The 18,203-nt window shown below is 35.7% G+C and overlaps 1 protein-coding gene across 1 annotated transcript; it reads right to left on the reverse strand.

Annotated features, from left to right (window-relative positions):
* Positions 1-1,734: 1,734 nt before the first annotated feature.
* Positions 1,735-2,510, reverse strand: LOC18427542 (uncharacterized). The gene has a single exon (XM_006836591.4). It carries the CDS (start codon positions 2,201-2,203, stop codon positions 1,880-1,882), a length of 324 nt encoding a protein of 107 aa, XP_006836654.1. The 5' UTR covers positions 2,204-2,510; the 3' UTR covers positions 1,735-1,879.
* Positions 2,511-18,203: the final 15,693 nt, after the last annotated feature.

Raw genomic sequence — 18,203 nt, forward strand, 5'->3', positions numbered from 1 at the left:
CTCTTTTGATGATGTTTTTGGTGCCGTCCATATTGGATTTGACTTCGTGAGTTTTACACAACATCCGACTCATCCGACTTATTCCGGGAACACTTTTCCTTAGTTAAGAATAATTGATGACTTGATTTGATTTGATTTACTAAGGAGTTATTCTCCCACCTTGACAAATTAATTAGGATGAGGTTTTTGTAAGGAATAGGCGAAAACAAAATAAAGCCTCAACTCAAATCCTCGTCCGAAAAGTACTTTTGGCAAGAAAAATGTCTATGATGTCTCTAAAATCAATTTCCAATACTGACAATAAAATTTGAAACTAAAAAATTGGTATAGATTTTACAGATATGTGAATATTTATTTTTTAAAAAAAATAGACAGTTTAAATAATTTGTTACAATATATATTATTTTTAGAGCTTGAAATCCTAATTTTTTTTTCACAACCATAATGTTTAAATCGAGATGCTGGATGTAAAAGTTTTTTTAATACTTGACTTGCAATTTTCAATGAGTTATGAGGTGAGGATTTACTTATTTTGAGCCCAATCAAACCATTTTCCAATTAAATATTTGTAACAGAAATATTAAAACGGATGGCATCCTTGGGTCATAACCGTTTTCCAAGGAAAAAAACTGGGATTGTGCTTATGGTCTATCATCTTTGTAGAAATGAGGTAGTTTAAGGAGAAAGTAAAATTACAGTATAAAGAATGAGTGGTTTATGCAAGGGCGCAAAATTTTTTCAAATTATAAAGAAGGTTGCCTTTTTTTTATTTTTCCAAAATTGCCTCTTGGTTAGAGGATCTTGGAACTGAATTTCAATTTTTATTTTTAAGTTTGTTTTGTTGGTTTTAAGTTTAATTTTAGATTCCCTACTAACAAAAAAAAAACTAAAAGAAAAAAAAATTAAAATTTGGTCTAAAGATAGAATTCTTAGACCACAAGGTTGACGTACCTTTTTTTTATAATTTTCACCTTGTATTAAATATGTATATTAAAAAAAAAAAAAGGTCCGTACGTAAATGACTAGAAAAAGAAAAAGGGCAAATGTTTAGTAGGTACGCCAAGTTTGAGTATAACAGTTGCCCTAAAATGAAATCTCAGTTTGGGTAAGATTCAGAATGGATTGGCTTCATGGCTTGGAACCAATTATAACATTGCGAGCAATAAAGGCACCCTGGCATACATGTGAAGACAGAGAGAGAGAGACTGATTTGCACCTGGGGTGAGAACATGGGGCTGAGGGGCCACAGAGACTGACCCTATTAGACTTGAAATGAGAGAGACCCAGTTGCACGTGTAGAGAGAGATTCACCCAAAAAAACGTGTATAGAGAGAGAGAGAGAGAGATTGCACTAGAGAAGAAGAAAATACTGAATTATTTTTCTGTATTATGGTTGCAATCACTGTCCCCTTCAAACTGAGCTACATGTTTAAAATGTCATGCTTTCCCAATTGCACTCGAGAGAGTGACCCAGTTGCAGAGAGAGGGCAAAAACCACAGGACATGTCATGATACGCTCTAACAAAACATTACAGAGTAGCATCAGCTGTCACATAGAAAAGAAATCTCTCATCACAGCAGATGAAAGAAAGGAAAAATGCTACTTTCTTTACATCAAATGTGGACACATAAAAAGATTTCTACTGCGCTTAACGAAATGAAAGAAACCCAATTGTCTTAAATAGCCAAAATCCCATTAAAAAAAAAGAAAAAAAAAAAAAGAAGAGAGAGAGAGAAAGGGGAAATAATCTATTCATTACATATAAACACCAAGACCTATAAACATTACTTGGCGTTTTAAAAATGCAATGAAATAAAGAAATCGACAACAACTACAGAAACAATAACACAGCAGTAATACATGAAGATATATGGTTGCTCAAGGTGTGTACAACTTGGAAAGAGCTTGCAAAATGCTCAATTTTAACTTCAAGAAGAGAATGTAATCGGCAGTTTGCAAGTAGAGGCGATCGGCGCCCATGGCGTGGCCTCCAGGGACAAGGGTTTGTAGCCGTCGAACCTTCAGACGAATGTCACAACCTTCTGGAGATAATGAGTTCTTGGAAATACAGAGAGACCTTCTCGAAGAATTTGATTTTCGGGTGCTACGAGAACCCGGCCGGGCGAATTCTGGTATCCTTGGTCGCCTCTTGGAAGAAGGTGGTGATGCTTTTGGTGGGGCTGCTTCTGGACTGAAATCCATATTCAGATGGAAGTGACACGAGTCTTCCTTTTTTTAGGTGTGAGCGCAGAGAGAGAGAGAAGGGTGGGGGGTTTTATGGGACTGTAATTTAGAGAGATAGAGAGAGGAAATCAATGGGGAGGGACACTAGAGAGAGAGAGAGAGAGAGATTGGAGATAGTTTAGAGAGAGAAAGAGAGAAGTGAGGGAGATAAGTTAGAGAGTATGAAGGAGAAGCAGGTAGTTTAGAGAGAGAAAGAAAGATTGAGAAGTTGCTTTATGAGAGAGAGAATGAAGCTAGAGAGAGAGAAAGAGAAATAAGTATGGGGTTTGAGTGAGAAGAAAGGGTGGTTATTTATAGGAAGGAAGGAGGTAGGGAGGGCACTCATTCCACCCCCTCTCACACCATGTGACGCACTTTTTAAGCCGGCGAAATTCCCACACGCTCACTCTTTTGTCGTTTTACGCCACCTGTCGTCCACCTCCTCCAATCTTCCTCACACGTGTGACTATTGAGGGACTTATCTCACTTCTTACCCCCCCCCCCCCCTCTCTCTCTCCTCGCAGTCCCCGAACTCACCTCCCTGGCCAAAGCGCGGCGCCTCGATTCCCATCGATAATTCATTTTCTTTCGCTATTTATCGTGCAAGGATGCGGTTTCTATGAGTTCAGGTTGATATGAATGGCTCTTAGGGGCCGTTTCAATACCTGGAAATATATTGCTTCTAAAATTTATTTTTTACGTAATACATTACTTACATATTGATTGTTAGTGTTTGGGGTAGTATTTAGATTCGATTAGGTAAATACAGTACTAATATTTGTATTTATCAACATTTTACCTGTACATACCTATAAACTATCTTTCTTTTTTTTCTAATAATAACATCTTCATCATTCTAAAAATATTTTTTAATAATAATTTGTATCATTCTAAAGTCATCATCACACAATTTCTTACTTATTTTGCATTCTTTTGGCATTTACATAGAATCACATGTCTTCTAACATGATTAGACTTTGGTTTCAAGTCATTGGAATAATGTGATTGGAATAACATGTTTTTATTGTGATAAGTCTCATTTTTATTTATTTTTTATAGAAGTCTTTCAAATGTCTATCTATATAATTTTAAATAAACAATAAATTTATGATACCAAATTTTTATGGTACAAGTTAAAAAATGGGAAGAAGTTTGATTAGTAAATTAGAAGGTTTGGTAATTGCAGTAGAAATTTTTGAGGTGTTGGAAGAAACTAGAGACGTATGAGTTTTTACTAATCTCTTGTGAGGATTATGTTGGTTGGAATTTTTTATTATAATTGTGTTGTGTAATTTATGTTAGTTGAAATTTTTTATTATAATTGTGTTGTTTAATTTCTTATTCATCATATATGCTAAAGAGAGAGGAAAAATGGAAAAAGTCACATGACAGAATAAGGGGCTTAAAAAAATTATAAAGAAAAAAGTCTAGAGAGGAAGGGGCTTAGAGATAAAAAGCTTAACGGAAAAGAAAAAATCAAGGGGCTTTAAGATGAACATGATTAAAAAAGAAAAAGAAAAAGAAAAATACAGATGAAAAGAAGGGGTTTAAAGAGAGAGGGGGAGCACGCAAACCAGTTATTAGGGTTAAAGAGAGATGGGGAGCATGCAAACCAGTTCTTAGGGTTAAAGAGAGAGGGAGAGCACACAAACCAGTTATTAGGGTTAAAGAGAGATGAGATAGAGAGGGGGAGAGCATTTTATTAAGTTGGGATAGGGCAGATAGGGCATAGAAAGTGAAAGATTTCTAAAAAATTATGTGTCTAGGCGTCATAGATTTTTCACCTCTACCGTTGAGTTAGCAACCCAGAAAAAAAAGAAAAATACAGTACTAGACACTATCGAAATGAAACAATAAAGAGATTGGATTGCTCAACTCAGAAAAAAAGCATGGACCTAGCAGCAAGTCAAGAAGTTTCTTGAACTTTTGAGCCTCGATATCCTTATGGAAGAAATGAAAGGAATTTTTAAGAAGCCGTCTAATCATTCGAATCTTTGTTAAAGAACTATGGCATATATGTTTAGAACATATTCCATTTTGATATATTTGAAAAAGCATTATCTCGTTGAAAGGTTCTATACATCTGTTGTTTCTCAACGCATTTATTTAGACAAAGATTCCATTTTTTCCTCTTTCCGAATGGTAAATATTTCTCAAAACATGGAGTGTGAGTCAAACCCATGTTTGAATTGAAACTGAGATATTGATGCAAGTTCTTCCCTTCTAAATCAAATAGATTCAGATCTGAAAGAGGCTGACAATAAGTTCCTTCAAAATTGACTCTTTGTTCCTCTGTCAGAGGTGTTCCAAAAGGTAATGTGTTTCATGTTTTTTTTTTTTTTTGGAAAATCACAAGTAATCTCTTTCTATTTCTTTACTATAAAGTGTAGCCAAACGAAATGTGATATTTTTACTATAAATTGTACCCAAACATTGGAAATGTCATATTTTTACTATAAAGTGTGCCGAAAACGTTGGAAATGTAATATTTCATCGTAATCGATGGTTATGTAATACATTTTTAGATACCCAAACGGATCCTTAAAGATTTATTTTTGAGATGGATTTTCGGACCCAATTTTTAAGAAATCAGGTATATAAGATAGATAAATAAATTTTAATAAATAAAAATAATGATTTTATGGAAAAAAAATTTGGACGGTTAGTTTCAATTGCTCTTAGATCGACCACCTATTTCCGTCTTTTTTTAAAATAGATGCTTTATACATATTATAGAAATACATTGAGACTGCATATTATAGAAATACAGTCCCCATCACGCATGAAACAATTTTCCTTCTTGAAATTTGATTCTTTAGGATAGTAAAGACTTTTTTAAGTGTCTCTCTCAAGGATTGTAAGGATCTCTCTATTCTCTAAGATCTAGAATGTGTATTCTCTAGGATAGTTCTCTCTCTCTTCTCTATAACAGTGGATGCCTTTTTACTCTCTCTCTAAAATGAGCAGTGTAGAGATGAGACGTGGAGGTTTTTGCTCATATTTGGATTAGTTGGAATATGATCTGCACCCTACAAAGGTGACATCCTTCCCAAACTTTTCACTGTTATGAGCAAAATCATGCATTTTTCTATCCACTTTATTAAAGGTAGAAAGCATGTGAGATAATGTGCTCCCATGTGCGAAAAACCAACACTGTTCTCCATTTCAAAATTTAAATGCTATCAAACAACGATAAGACAGAGAGATTTGATATCACTATTCCTCAAAATTTAAATACTATCAAAGAACAATAAGGGAGAGAGAGAGATTTGATATCACTCTTCCATTATCCTCGGCCTATTATCAAAAGAACAAAGAAAAACTAAACCACAAAGTGTGAAACTTTGAATTTCGGGAAGAAATCAGCCGAAATTTTGGAATTTTAAATGGGAATAGATGCACATGACAATTATTTAATGTTTTTAAATTAAGGAGAGAAGGGAACAAAAGTAGTTTTTATGGTCCCGAATCCGAGAAACTTCGAACCCTCGTGTGGTGAGTTAATGGGTGCAGGTGGGTTCAGACTCATGTGCCCTGTCCCGGACCCACAAAGCTTGTCCAGTTGGCTGGTCCCCTACATCACCATCCAAGAAACCACCTACTCAAATTTCGGCAAAATTTCAGTCAATTTCGGCTCTGAGAAAACATTTCAACGACTTTAAATTACTCTTTTTTCTTTTCTATTTTTAGGGGGTGGTCTTTTTCATGAAATTTCATTATATTTATTTTCACTTAGTTTTGGTCGTTCTACCTGGGCCTGTGAATAGGAGCTCTTAGGTTTTAAGAACCAAGAACAGTGCATGGTCCTAAATTTCGGGAAAATTTCAGTGAACACAGGGTGAAGCATGTCTTCGTAGAGGTTTTCATTTTAATTCGATTTTAGTTGGTTTTTTGGGCGTGTTAGATGTTCCCTTAAATGCTTTGAGAACCAAGAATCATACTCTTCAATTTTTGTCAAATCTTCAGTGAGTTTCGGCTCAAGCCATGCCTTCTCTGACTTCCTGAAAATTTTCATTAGATTTCAGTAAAGTTTCGGTCATGTTGAATGCTGCTATGGGGACCTCTCATGTGTTTTCAGATTCCAAGCACTTCTTGGTTGAATTTGGACAGGGCCTGCACCTGGACTTAGTTCCAAATTTGGTATTCAAAAGTTCTGAAGCTGACATTTTGTAGCATTACATGGTTTTGAGTTTAAGAGAATATCTGCCAGAATTAAGAAACTGGTAATCACTCTTAAGTACAATTTCATGTTAATTTTTGTTGTTTTGTTAAGTACTTAGCTAGATCTGGGCCATAAGTGCCTTAAGTGAAGCTTTCAGCCCCTCCATTGACTAATTTCTTTTTCAGGCTCTAAGTACAATTTTGTAACCTGAAATTCTTCCAAGTTCAATCAAAGAAAAGACAATATTATGATTGGCTTTGATCAAAATGTTCCTAAAACATTTAGCTAAAATAATAATTTTCTAATGCAAGTATGATAAGGATATGCACCCCCAATCCCACTAAGATATTAGAATTTAGTCCTTTATTATGTATGTTTTTATTACGAAATCCTTCTGTCCAGATTCTAATATTAATATGGTTGACTGGGGTGAACCAAACAAAAACTCCTAAATCCAACATGAAATGCTGCTATGGAATCAGAGGCAATTTGTCAAGAATGCTTCTGATACATCAAATCGCGGGCTCGGTCGAGTTGCAGGCAAGCAAGCAGGCCAACCAATCTTGCCCTCTCAATCCATTATCACAGTAGTCAAGAAAATGGGACCAAAAAATCTAACAAAACACAGTTTGGCTAAAATCTTCTATCATTTGGCATGGTTAAGCAAGAAAAATAAACCAAAATTTGTGAAAAAAAAATTTTTAGTTTCTAAGTGTGTGAGCCAGGGGCCAAAGCCAAGACCCTGGTGCCCCAGTCCTGACTTTTGAAATATACTCTCATCTCCCTTTCCCACAAAACCCATAAATCTTACTCAGAAACCCAAGATTTAGTCAGTCTTAATTCTTAATCCCCTCATTAAAACAGCCTGAACCTAAGAATCTTGGCTCTCTTGGCCCATCTGTCTAGAGCCCTCCCGATATGTCGGTTCAAGGGGCCTCGTCGAGCCTCTTGGCTCACTAGCAGGAAAGCAAGGCGCTGTCGACTCCCTGCATTATCACAGAGCCCCACGAACGGACAGGCTAAGGTAATAAGGGGGAGGGTCGACTCCCTGCATTATCACACAGCCCCACGAACGGACAGGCTAAGGTAACAAAGGGGAGCAAAGTGAGGGGACCATGGTCATGTGGCCACCCTATGAGGTCGGCAACATCGCCTAAAGGCAATACTGGCTTACTGCTATCTTTCAATGGCCACAAGAAGATGCAAATGGTGCCTTGGCACTGAGCTGGTGGTGGGGCGCTGGCCGTAACGGAATGCACATGCCTGCACATGAGAATCCCTCCTCATCTCCTCTGTGGGTCCATGTCTAGTGCAGCCATGGTCCCTTGGCATTTTCGCTTTGTGACTATGTAGGAAGCATATGGACTTGCACGTGCCTTGCTTTACTTTTAGCCCGATTCCTCCCTCTGTGGCAAATCGAACTGGCCCCGATGATTCCGGACCAGAGCTAGCCAGTTCCAGTCTTGTTCGCCCATTTTTAAAACCTTGATTGCGCTATAAAAATTTGAGATTTTGAGATTAGACTGTACTGCATACATGCACTGAAGTTTCCTACAGTTATTTAACAAAACCTCAGCTGTCAGATGTCATTTAGGGACGGCCACGGTAGTATTAGAGCACTGTAGGGAACTTAGTGGCACGATATCATCTTGTGGATAGAACCTCGTGACTTTATCGTCCCATCATGGGTTGGACGGTAATGAATGTGCTCCACGGTGAGATTTAATATGCTCTACTTTTCTCTCCATCACCATCCAACCCATCGATTGGTAGGTGATGAACCAAATGATCATTGTTATTACAATAAGTGTGCCGTTCATGGTTTTCCCTTGATATTAAACTAGTTTTCAGGTATCGCTTCCAAAATCTTTTTGTTGTGGGCATAAAAAAACTAAGGGCACATTTGGCTCCATAAGTTAACAAACCCAGATTTTGAATTTGAATTAAAACCTTATGTCAAACTTTGGTTATGTTAATGCCAAGGACTTAAACCGTAAATAATTCTTCTTCTTATGAACATGCCCTTCCATCCACCTTCTCCCTCCCCTTCAAGGTGTCCCGCTTATTATAATTGCTAATGCCATTCAGGGAGAGAGAGAGATTGATTGATTTTCGCCTTTGGGAAAAATCACCAAATAACTCTTGGTGTTGCTCAAAATTCAAAGCAAAGTTTAAAAATACGGTTAAGTGACTTGGATCGTTCCTCCAGAAAACTGGTCCGGATTGGTGGATTTGCAGTCTAGATTGTGATCAGGCTAATGAACCAGCAAATAAAAAATTTAAAAATTAGTGAACAAAAAAATTTCAAAAATATTAAAAAATAAAGTGAGATGGGTTATGTCAGAGAACCGACATGTTCCCGATATTTAGGTGAACAGATTTGGGAACTAGCTGGTTCCCGATATTTAGGCAGAACCATACTGTCATCAATGGTTCCCGATCCAAGCCGACCGGTTTCAGTCCAATTCGCCGATTTTTAAAACCTTGGTTCAAAGAATTGAATCTCTCGCCTACACAACACAGAATAAAGACATGTTAGGATTTTGCTTATTTTGGTGGTTGTGCTAGTTGCAACTGGTAGGTGGTGCGGTTTGATGGTGGAGGGAATGGGTTTGGAGCCATTGTAAAGGCAAAAGCAAAAAGTAAATTGGAGATAGCAGAGTAGCATAATAGACTGTGCCATGATCATGGGCAGTGTGCACGAAAATGGTGTTACCCTTTTGGCTCCTACCACTGCAAAACCCAAGGACACCATAGGGCAAAATACTGATGGGAACCATAAATAAAAAAAGTATCCAAGAAAAGTTTGATGTACCCTCATGAAAATGGTTATTTAAGAACCACGATTTGGTTTAAGGAAAATAATCTTGGACACCATAAATTAAAGAAGAAAAATTAGAGGCGCCCCCCATTGGAAGGGTTGTTACAAGACAATAACTCATGGGAATCATGGCCGGGCTTGATTCGGTTGTTCTATTTAACATGGGCTTGATTGGTAAGTTAGGGGGGTTGCAATGCGGTAGACATTATTTTGGGAAATGGGTCGGTTCGAATCATGGACCCGATGCATAAGTCTGATCGGGTCTAGGTCCAGTAAGAATAATGATAATGATCTAGAGAATGATAATGATCTACAAAGATATGATCATGATAAGGATTAAAATGATAAATTGTAATCTTTTCGTATGATAATCTCTTCGTATTTGTACAAATTCATCATAATTGCATTTTTTATTTAGTCAATTATGAGTACATAAGTATCATAAATAGAACATACATCCATCTCTATAGGTGTCAAGAATTTTGTACAAATATTTTCCTCTAAATTGAAACCATATCTCTCTCTATGGGTGTGGACAAATTTACACAAATATTTTTTTCTAAATTTTTTCATGATATCAGAGCTTGGTTTCCAATAAATCACCTACATCTTTATCAAGATCTCTGCTAATTTTGTTCTCTCTCCAAACTCTCTGTCTTGCCTACTTGTTGGTATGCAGCTAGTGCACTCTCCTCTCTAGCAGGCACAGGCTTGGTAGGTCTATTTCTCTCTCTACATCCCTCTCTCAAACCCAGTGGTATCTTTCTCTCTCTACGTCCTTCTCTCAAACACGGTGGGCCTCTCTCACCAATATATGTTGGTACGCAGTTAAGGTGGTGCTCCTTCTCTCGTCCCTTGGTTCGATTTCCCTCTAAACTCTATGTTTCTTATTGAATCTCTGCCTCTATTCACCAGAGTAATTGTAAGAAGACTTCTTACTAATGAAATTTCTCTCTCCTTTTGTGCTCGACAAAGTCACCCTAAATGAGGTTCATGCGTATCAATCTCCTCTTTCTCTCTCTTTGACAGAGCCACTATAAACAACATTCCATAACTTCAGTCTCACCAGTATTTTCAAGAAGGTTGGTATTTAGATTCTGTATTTTTTTTGTAGGATTTCTAGTATTTTGGAATGGTAAAAAGCAAATGACTGTTTCACACTCAAGTTCAAAAATAGAATATCGAGTAATGTTCACTTGGTACCACCACATTTTATCAAAATTGGGTATAAGAATTCAACATACAATTCTTCATTGTGATAATCATAGTGCAATAAAGCTTGCCTCTAATCTAGTCCTTCATATAAGGACTAAGCACATTGAATTAGATTATCATTTTATTCGAAAAAAAGTTGAAAGTGGAGAGATTACACCTGATTATGTTTCCAATGCAGAACAACTTGCTAATACTTTTACAAAAGATCTTCCTACATCACTACATCGTTTGATAGCAAATAAATTGTCCAATAGTTTAAGGGGGGGTAAACATAATGACGATAATGATATAAAGAATGATAATGATCTAGAAATATACGATCATGATAAGGATTAAAATGATATATTGTAATCTCTTCGTATGGTAATCTCTTTGATATTTGTATAGATTTGTTGTAATCACATCTTTGATTGAGTCAATCAAAGATGAGTACAGAAGTATTATAAATAGAACCCATATCCCTCTCTATGTGTGTAGATAATTTTACACAAATATTTTGCTCTAAATTTCTTCAGGCTCTGGGTCTGGGTTTGGGTCCAGGTCTACTTGAGCTTGAACCAACCCAAGTCTGGTCCGGTTGCCCACCTTGGATCCTATTGGTTCAAGTCAGGTCAGGGTTGGGGTCACCCTGATCGGACCCTATTAGGTACACGTTAATATAAAATAATAATTATATGACAATATATATATAATTAATGTTGAAAATGGCATGGGCCTAGAGAGCCCTTTAGTGCCCAAGACAAGCCCGTCCAAAGTAATGAAAGCCCAAGCTAATGAAGAGCTTTGGCCAGTCATTCAAAATCCATTGATCCAGACCAACAATCGGTGGGAACCATTTTTCCTAATCAGAACGGGGAATTGGGTTAGTTCCCATAAATTCGTTTGATTCCCTCAGTAAACTAGCCATGATTGCCTAAATCGTCCCTTTACCGTGATTTTTTTTTTTAATTATCAATTTTTATTTTAATTTTCTTTTACCGGTTTTCACCCCCAAATAAATGGTCGGATCGGTGATTCACCGATCCAAACCATTTTCCCATATGACTGGTTCACCTAGCGATTTAGGTTTTCAGATTAAGACTTCTAGCCTTCGACACTAGGGAACATGGTCGGCCTGCCTCTCAATAGAGACCCAACTTAGCAACAGCCATCCTTGTTTAGCTATAAAAAGAGAGGAAATGCTCCTACTGAAAAATTGCCTCACTTTAGTATCGGAAGAATCTTTAACCGTAGGGTCCTTATCCCACATTAAGATATAAAGGTACACAATGCAACTACCACTTGAATCCGTTTCACGTCTCATGGTTGGATAGGGATCCAACGCCCGTGAAATTTTCCTATACTTTTTTTGTTTGAAACATTTGGCAAAAAGGACACTAGCAAGAGTACCTTTTTTTTTTTTCCTTTCTTTCTTTTTTTTTTCACATTAATGGTAAATTTCATTAATTAAAAGGAGCATGGCTCCATAGGTACAAAATGAAAAAAACTAAATACAAAAATACAAAAAGTACTCCTTACATCCACGGATGGATGATCAATCATAAGTATCAAACACAACCATAACTCGAAGGATTCCACACTACCATTTGACAAAAAACCCCAACCAAGCAACAGCAGGCAACTTCTACATAAATCCCCACAAAGACCTCCACAACCCGATCCAATCTACCCCCTATTACACCACTATGACACACCGTCCTTTTTGCAGTTACCTCACAAGCAGGTGTTGGGGCCGGCTCAATAGTGATGCCAGAAGTAATACTGTAAAAATATATCGGTGCACTGGAGCGTGGCGGCACCTTTTATATTATCGGTCCAAAGAGAAGAGGAAACTTAAAAGGGAAGTAGGGGTGGAAATGCTAAAGTAGAAAGAAGGGGACATAATTAGGCGAGGTGAGGAAGCAGAGGGAGTCCAACGATGACAGACCGCCCACCTGAAGCACAAATCAGCTCTCAAACTTCCTAAAAACAACTGTATTTGATTACATACTAGAGTTCAAACCCCCAAATAAAGATCTGAAAATCATGAGAGGACACACCCAAGGCCCAACAAAGGCCCGTGCCCTTTCTTAATCGTTAACCTAAGTAGCCTAATGCACGGGGCGTTCTAGGCCTCAAGGACAACCCCAAAGGCCCAAGATACCCCACAATAGCTTACAAACTCTCAACATAACGGATACCCCATCTTAGGGGTTAACCTACTAAAGGGAGAAAAGAGTCGAGGAAAAAGAATGAGGCCAGAAGCAACTGTAGACCAAGGAATGTATATTACGCTCTTTAGGGAGCATATTACTACATGCATCCTAATTATCACGGTCCATCCAACTAAAACGGACGGATGAGATTGACCATAGACATTAAATTTGTGAACCAATAGAAGGCTACCGTCAAGTTCTACGTATTCACTCGGTCCAATCTATTAGTCCCATCAAAATAATAATAATAAATAAATAATAAAATCGATAAACAACTTACTTAGATCTGCCATTAAATCATATGGGAGACCAAGGTTCTATACCAAATCCTATAGACCAAGCCATCCGGTGATAGGCAACCTTAAGAGTCTATTCACCTTTTATCTATTCTTCTCTCTATATTTTACTTGAGGGGTTAACCTCTTTTTATAGAGAATCATATTTTATAACTCTCACATTCATTGTCTATATGAGTTGAGATCCAAATATAACTCATGCCTTAATTCCCTTAAGTGCAACCAATTAGGATTAACAAGTTGTCACCAAACTGTTAATCCTATGCAATAAGCTAAATCTATCATTAGTGTACTAATGACTCACATAATCGGATGTCATCCAAACATTTTTACAATTTGATCAAAGATATTTTAAAATTAAATAATTTTGTACATCTATAACAAAAAAAAACTTCTTACAAAGAGTCCAAACACATCATTGAGTTTTTCCTCCCTTGCAACATCCTATAAAAGCTCCAAAATGGATCCTAGTATATGTCATTATCTCATGTCACATAGGATTTCACATATACTATATACAATATAGCTTTTGTACCATTATTGAAAAATAAATTCTCGATATAAAAAAGCCTGATAGGCCATATTTCCAACACAATCTCTAATATCTAGTGCTAACATGACAATTTATATTCCTTAGGGAGTATGTTATCCAAGTTGCCAAAGGATAGTAAGTTCTACGTATTAACTAGGTCAAATCTCCAACATCTAGTGTTAATTCGACAATATATAGTCCTGAGGGAGTATGTTATCTACGTTATCAAAGGATATTCGTATATGTTTTTGTCAGGGCGTATAACATGCTCCCATGGGTGTATACTATACACTTATTCTGTTAGGGGGAAGATCGATTTAGTAGGATTTCTTGGATTTGAAATTTTGTGATCCACCTGAGATTTTGAGTTCTTGAACACTTTGATAAGACCATCCAAAATATTGGGACATTATTTTCTTAGGAAGGTTGGATACTAGATTAAAGAGGCTACATTCCCAAAATTGAGTCCTAAAAATACTCTAGATTGAGTTATATTTGAGGGAGAGAATGGAGGAAGTACTCCAATATTTTAGATTATTTTAAATTTTTTATTTTATTTAAAGAGAAAATATAACGTAAGTGGTCCAAACCTGTATTAGAGGACAAACATTTTAATTTTCATTTATCCTTCAAAAATATCTTCAAAAATATCCAAATTGCCCCTATTCAAGGTTTGGGACCCTAAAAAAGCGCATCTCAATAATTTGATCGACTTATGAGGGCCAACCAAATGATAGGAATATCCCTAAATGTTCCCATGAGTCAAATTACTAAAATGCCTTGCTTGCTCAATATTTGAAGGTTGGAAACCTACGCTACACAATTTGGCATTTTTAAAAATATTGAGGTACCCAAAAAAAAAAAATGCTTGAATGTCTATTGAAAAGAAGTGTTTAAAGACGTTGTTTCAATGCTTGAAATTTTTGTGATGGCCTGAAAATTTATTCTCATCTCTAATTATAAAATTTAAAGCTTCAAAAATAGTGTAGATTGAGTAGATCTATGTACACTTGAAATTCTTGAAAATTGACGGCCCGAAATGCATTAGACGATGCACTATTTCTAATACTTGAAATCCAATTTTTCTCACGTCCATTTATCTTGAGTTCGAGATGATCAATTTGAGGATTTTTTAGCTTCAAAACAACTTCGTCTAGTGAAATTTTTGAGGCGCGTTATAATTTGATTGCTTACACTTATATGAACTTTTTCCTTTTTTTAAGAGCTTAAAAAAATTTTACTTGCATCGGTTTTCTCCTTTTTGCTCCAAAGTAGATCATGAGAGAAAAAAAAGTGAAAAAGTGATAATCCAATCATGAAATGGTTTGCTGTGGTTGAGGCCACATTCCAGCGTACCATGCCCATGTAGATACGTTACTAATAACATAGGATGCACATGGGATGCCCCTACTTGATAATGTGAAAAATGGGAAATTAAACCGAATCAAAACTAAAAAAAAAAAAACTTTAGTGTCAATTGGAAAATTTTAGTCCTTTTGATGATTTTCTAAGAGGTTTTTAATCTCTTAAAAAATATGGAATTGTATGATGTGAGACCATTTATCTTTGATATAAGTATGTTATAACTATATGTAAATATCTAATATGAAATATAACCACTTGGAAGTATCTCAAAATTTGAAAAAATTTCTTTTCAAGGAGCTTAGTTACTCTCAAATGTAACCATTCAATTTTACATCTAACAGTTGAGATTAACTGTGACCTTCATATACCAATTATAGATAGCCTTAATATATATTTTTCCTAAAAATATTTCCCCTAAATTCCCTTTCTCTTTTTTGGAAAGGGTTTGTCTATAAAGAGACTATTTATCCTTTGTACATGGAGGTTGCAATCATTATTGTCTCTTAAATTTCAAAATGGGTCGTTGTAAGAGTATTATTGAATAAACACAAAGTTCCAAAAAAAATCTCAGATTTTCTCATTCAACCCAAGCTATCCATTTTGACATCTAGTGAGTGAGAATAATTGTGACCTCTATGTACAAAAGATAAATGATCTCTTTATTGACAATCCCGAAAACATGTTGAAGTCTGGGGGTTAAAACTCAAAATCAACCCAAAATCAATTATTATATCAAAGAAATTCCAGTACAGCAAAAGACATGAATCCTAGTCCTCGTATGTTTATTGGCATTGTCTCACATAGGATCAAGTAGGGACATCCCATGTGCATCCTCTGTTGTTCTAGTAATAGGCATGGTGCTATTGAATGTGGCATCAAGGACTACAAACTATTCCATGATTGGATTATTACTTTTCCACTTTTTTTTATTTCATGATCCACTTTGTATGAAAGTTTTCGGTGCCCTCTACAGCAATTTTTCATGGGAAAAGTATACTATGATCCATATGATCATAGTAAGATATTTCCATGTCCCAACTATATGTTTGAAAGTGATGGAGCAGGGTCTTAGTACTTATGTAATTGACTCTTCTTGAATTGCATTCTACCTCCATCATTTTCCAAGCTATTTGATTTAGGGTTGTATACAATGATACCATTTGCCTTTGATACAAGGTAGTTACAATTACTTACAACCATCGGATGTAAAATTTGATAGCTTGAATGTGCCACAAAGTTCAAAAATTTTTTTTTTGAAATTTGAGCTTGGTCAATAGAATAATTGCAACCATCCAATTTCACATTTCAATAGTCAAGATTAATGTGACCACCTTGTACCAAAGGTAAATGGTCTCATTCTATACTTTCCCTTTAACTTATTGGATGGTGATGATCCTTGTGACCATGATGTAACAGTGGTCATATGTATCATAGTGCATTCTGTAGTTTCCATAAATCATATGGAAGCTCACACTCTTCGAAAAATGAGAGGTACGAGCTTTCACCCCCAAGAGAGGGGAACTTCGGTACCTTACCACTCCCTCTTCGGATTTGTGGGGCATTTCACAATTGTTGCTTTGTCATTTTTTTTTTTTTTTTTGTGAAAGTTGATTTAAATAAAATTTGGAGGGGGTTTGCTCCTCATTTGGGCTCCTCAACAATAGATATTACAAAATAAGTCAATCAAAATAAAATAACCAAAATATTCTTAATTTTTAAATATATTCTTAGTGGAGCATAGGAGCTAGAAGAATAGACACCCAAAGTTTTAACTCATTCTCATATATATATATATATATAAGAATCAAATACTAAGACATGCTCTCTACCGTTCGTCAAGATCCGACAGTTGAGTTTGGTAGCTTGCAAGTGAAATACATTATGAACTATTAAGTCATTTTGAAACTGTTGGATTTATCTTCATCCATTTTAAAAAATAAAAATAAACAGATGAAGGTGTAATTTGGATTGTGTGTATGTGCGCTCCATTCAAGCGTATATTTATAAAATATAACTAAATAATTTTAATAAAATAAAATGACCCAAGTGCCTTTCAAATTTTAATGAGTATTTCTGCCATTTTAATATTTAACTAAATATTTTATATTTTATATAGGTTCATCAAGGTGAGATGCATAGATGCCTAAAATTTCAGCTTAATTTCATGCGCTCAAGCGTCTAGACTGTGATGAGCTACGGCCACAATATTTTTCTCTTTTATGTTATTTATACCATCCAATTTGTTAGGCCTATCTAGATGAGCTATAACTATGAAACCTTATTCATTTGAACTGATGTCGCCTTCTCATCGATGATAATTTTAGTGAACGGTTGAAACTGGTTAATTTCAAATTTTATAAAATTCCAAGTTCAATCAAACGCATGTTTCCATACTTCCTAGAACTTCCAGACAAATTATCAAACATGCATTTTCGAGTTCCAGATATAAAATCTTCTAAAGTCCAAACTCCCAAAATTCTCAGAGAAATTCCAGCCTATACTTCTCAAACACGCCCTGGTTCTTACAAACCGCTGTTGTTTAGAGTTTTCGCCCAACCCTAAATTCCTATCCAAACAACCAATCAATAATTAGACCAATAAAAAGCAAAAGAAGTTTGAGGCTAAAGAACACAGTGTGCTGGGTCTAGCCTGGTCCAGCACAAGGCCTTTTGGCACAAAAAACTAAAATAAAAACAAATTTAAAAATAAAAAACATGTAGTAAAAGCAAATTGAAACCTAAAATAACTTTAAAAATTAAAACAAGGTTAAGAATGTAGAGGAAAAATGAATTAAAAAAAAAGAAAAAATGATTTAAAGTTTGAGACGTTAAAAAAAATTAAAAAAAATATAAAAATATAAAAATAGTGATTATAACAAAAAAAAACACTCACCAATATTTGTCAATTACATCCAAATTATACACAAAAAGATTTTAAAATGATTTGACATGTTTCGAAACTTTATTAGAATTTTTTCGAAATCTATTTCTATCCCCAAGTTGTGCACCCAACTCAAGGAAACTCGGTTACTCGCCCACAATATAAGTGGACTGGCGTGAGTCACTGTATATCATGAACACAATAAGAATCGCATCAGGCAGTTATTTAATTGGTCATGGTAAATTAAGACCCAATTGGACATCGCATGACGGCCGACCTATAAAAAGAAGGACAATGGTTTGATACGGCAGCAGCGATATCAAAATAAGTAATCTTCACTTCATAACTCAGAGAAATTGCAAGCCAAGCATTGAAAAACCTTTCCATCGATCATCTCGACTTGAAAATTATGGCTGTGAAAAGAAAATGAATTTCAAGTTCTAAAAATAGTGTTATTGTAACAAATTATCTAAACCGCCTATTTTGGTTTAAAAATAAGTGCTCATATATCAG

This window comes from Amborella trichopoda, chromosome 10, assembly GCF_054954075.1.
Source record: "Amborella trichopoda isolate Santa Cruz 75 chromosome 10, AtrichopodaSantaCruz75HAP2 v2.0, whole genome shotgun sequence".
Lineage (NCBI taxonomy): Eukaryota > Viridiplantae > Streptophyta > Magnoliopsida > Amborellales > Amborellaceae > Amborella > Amborella trichopoda.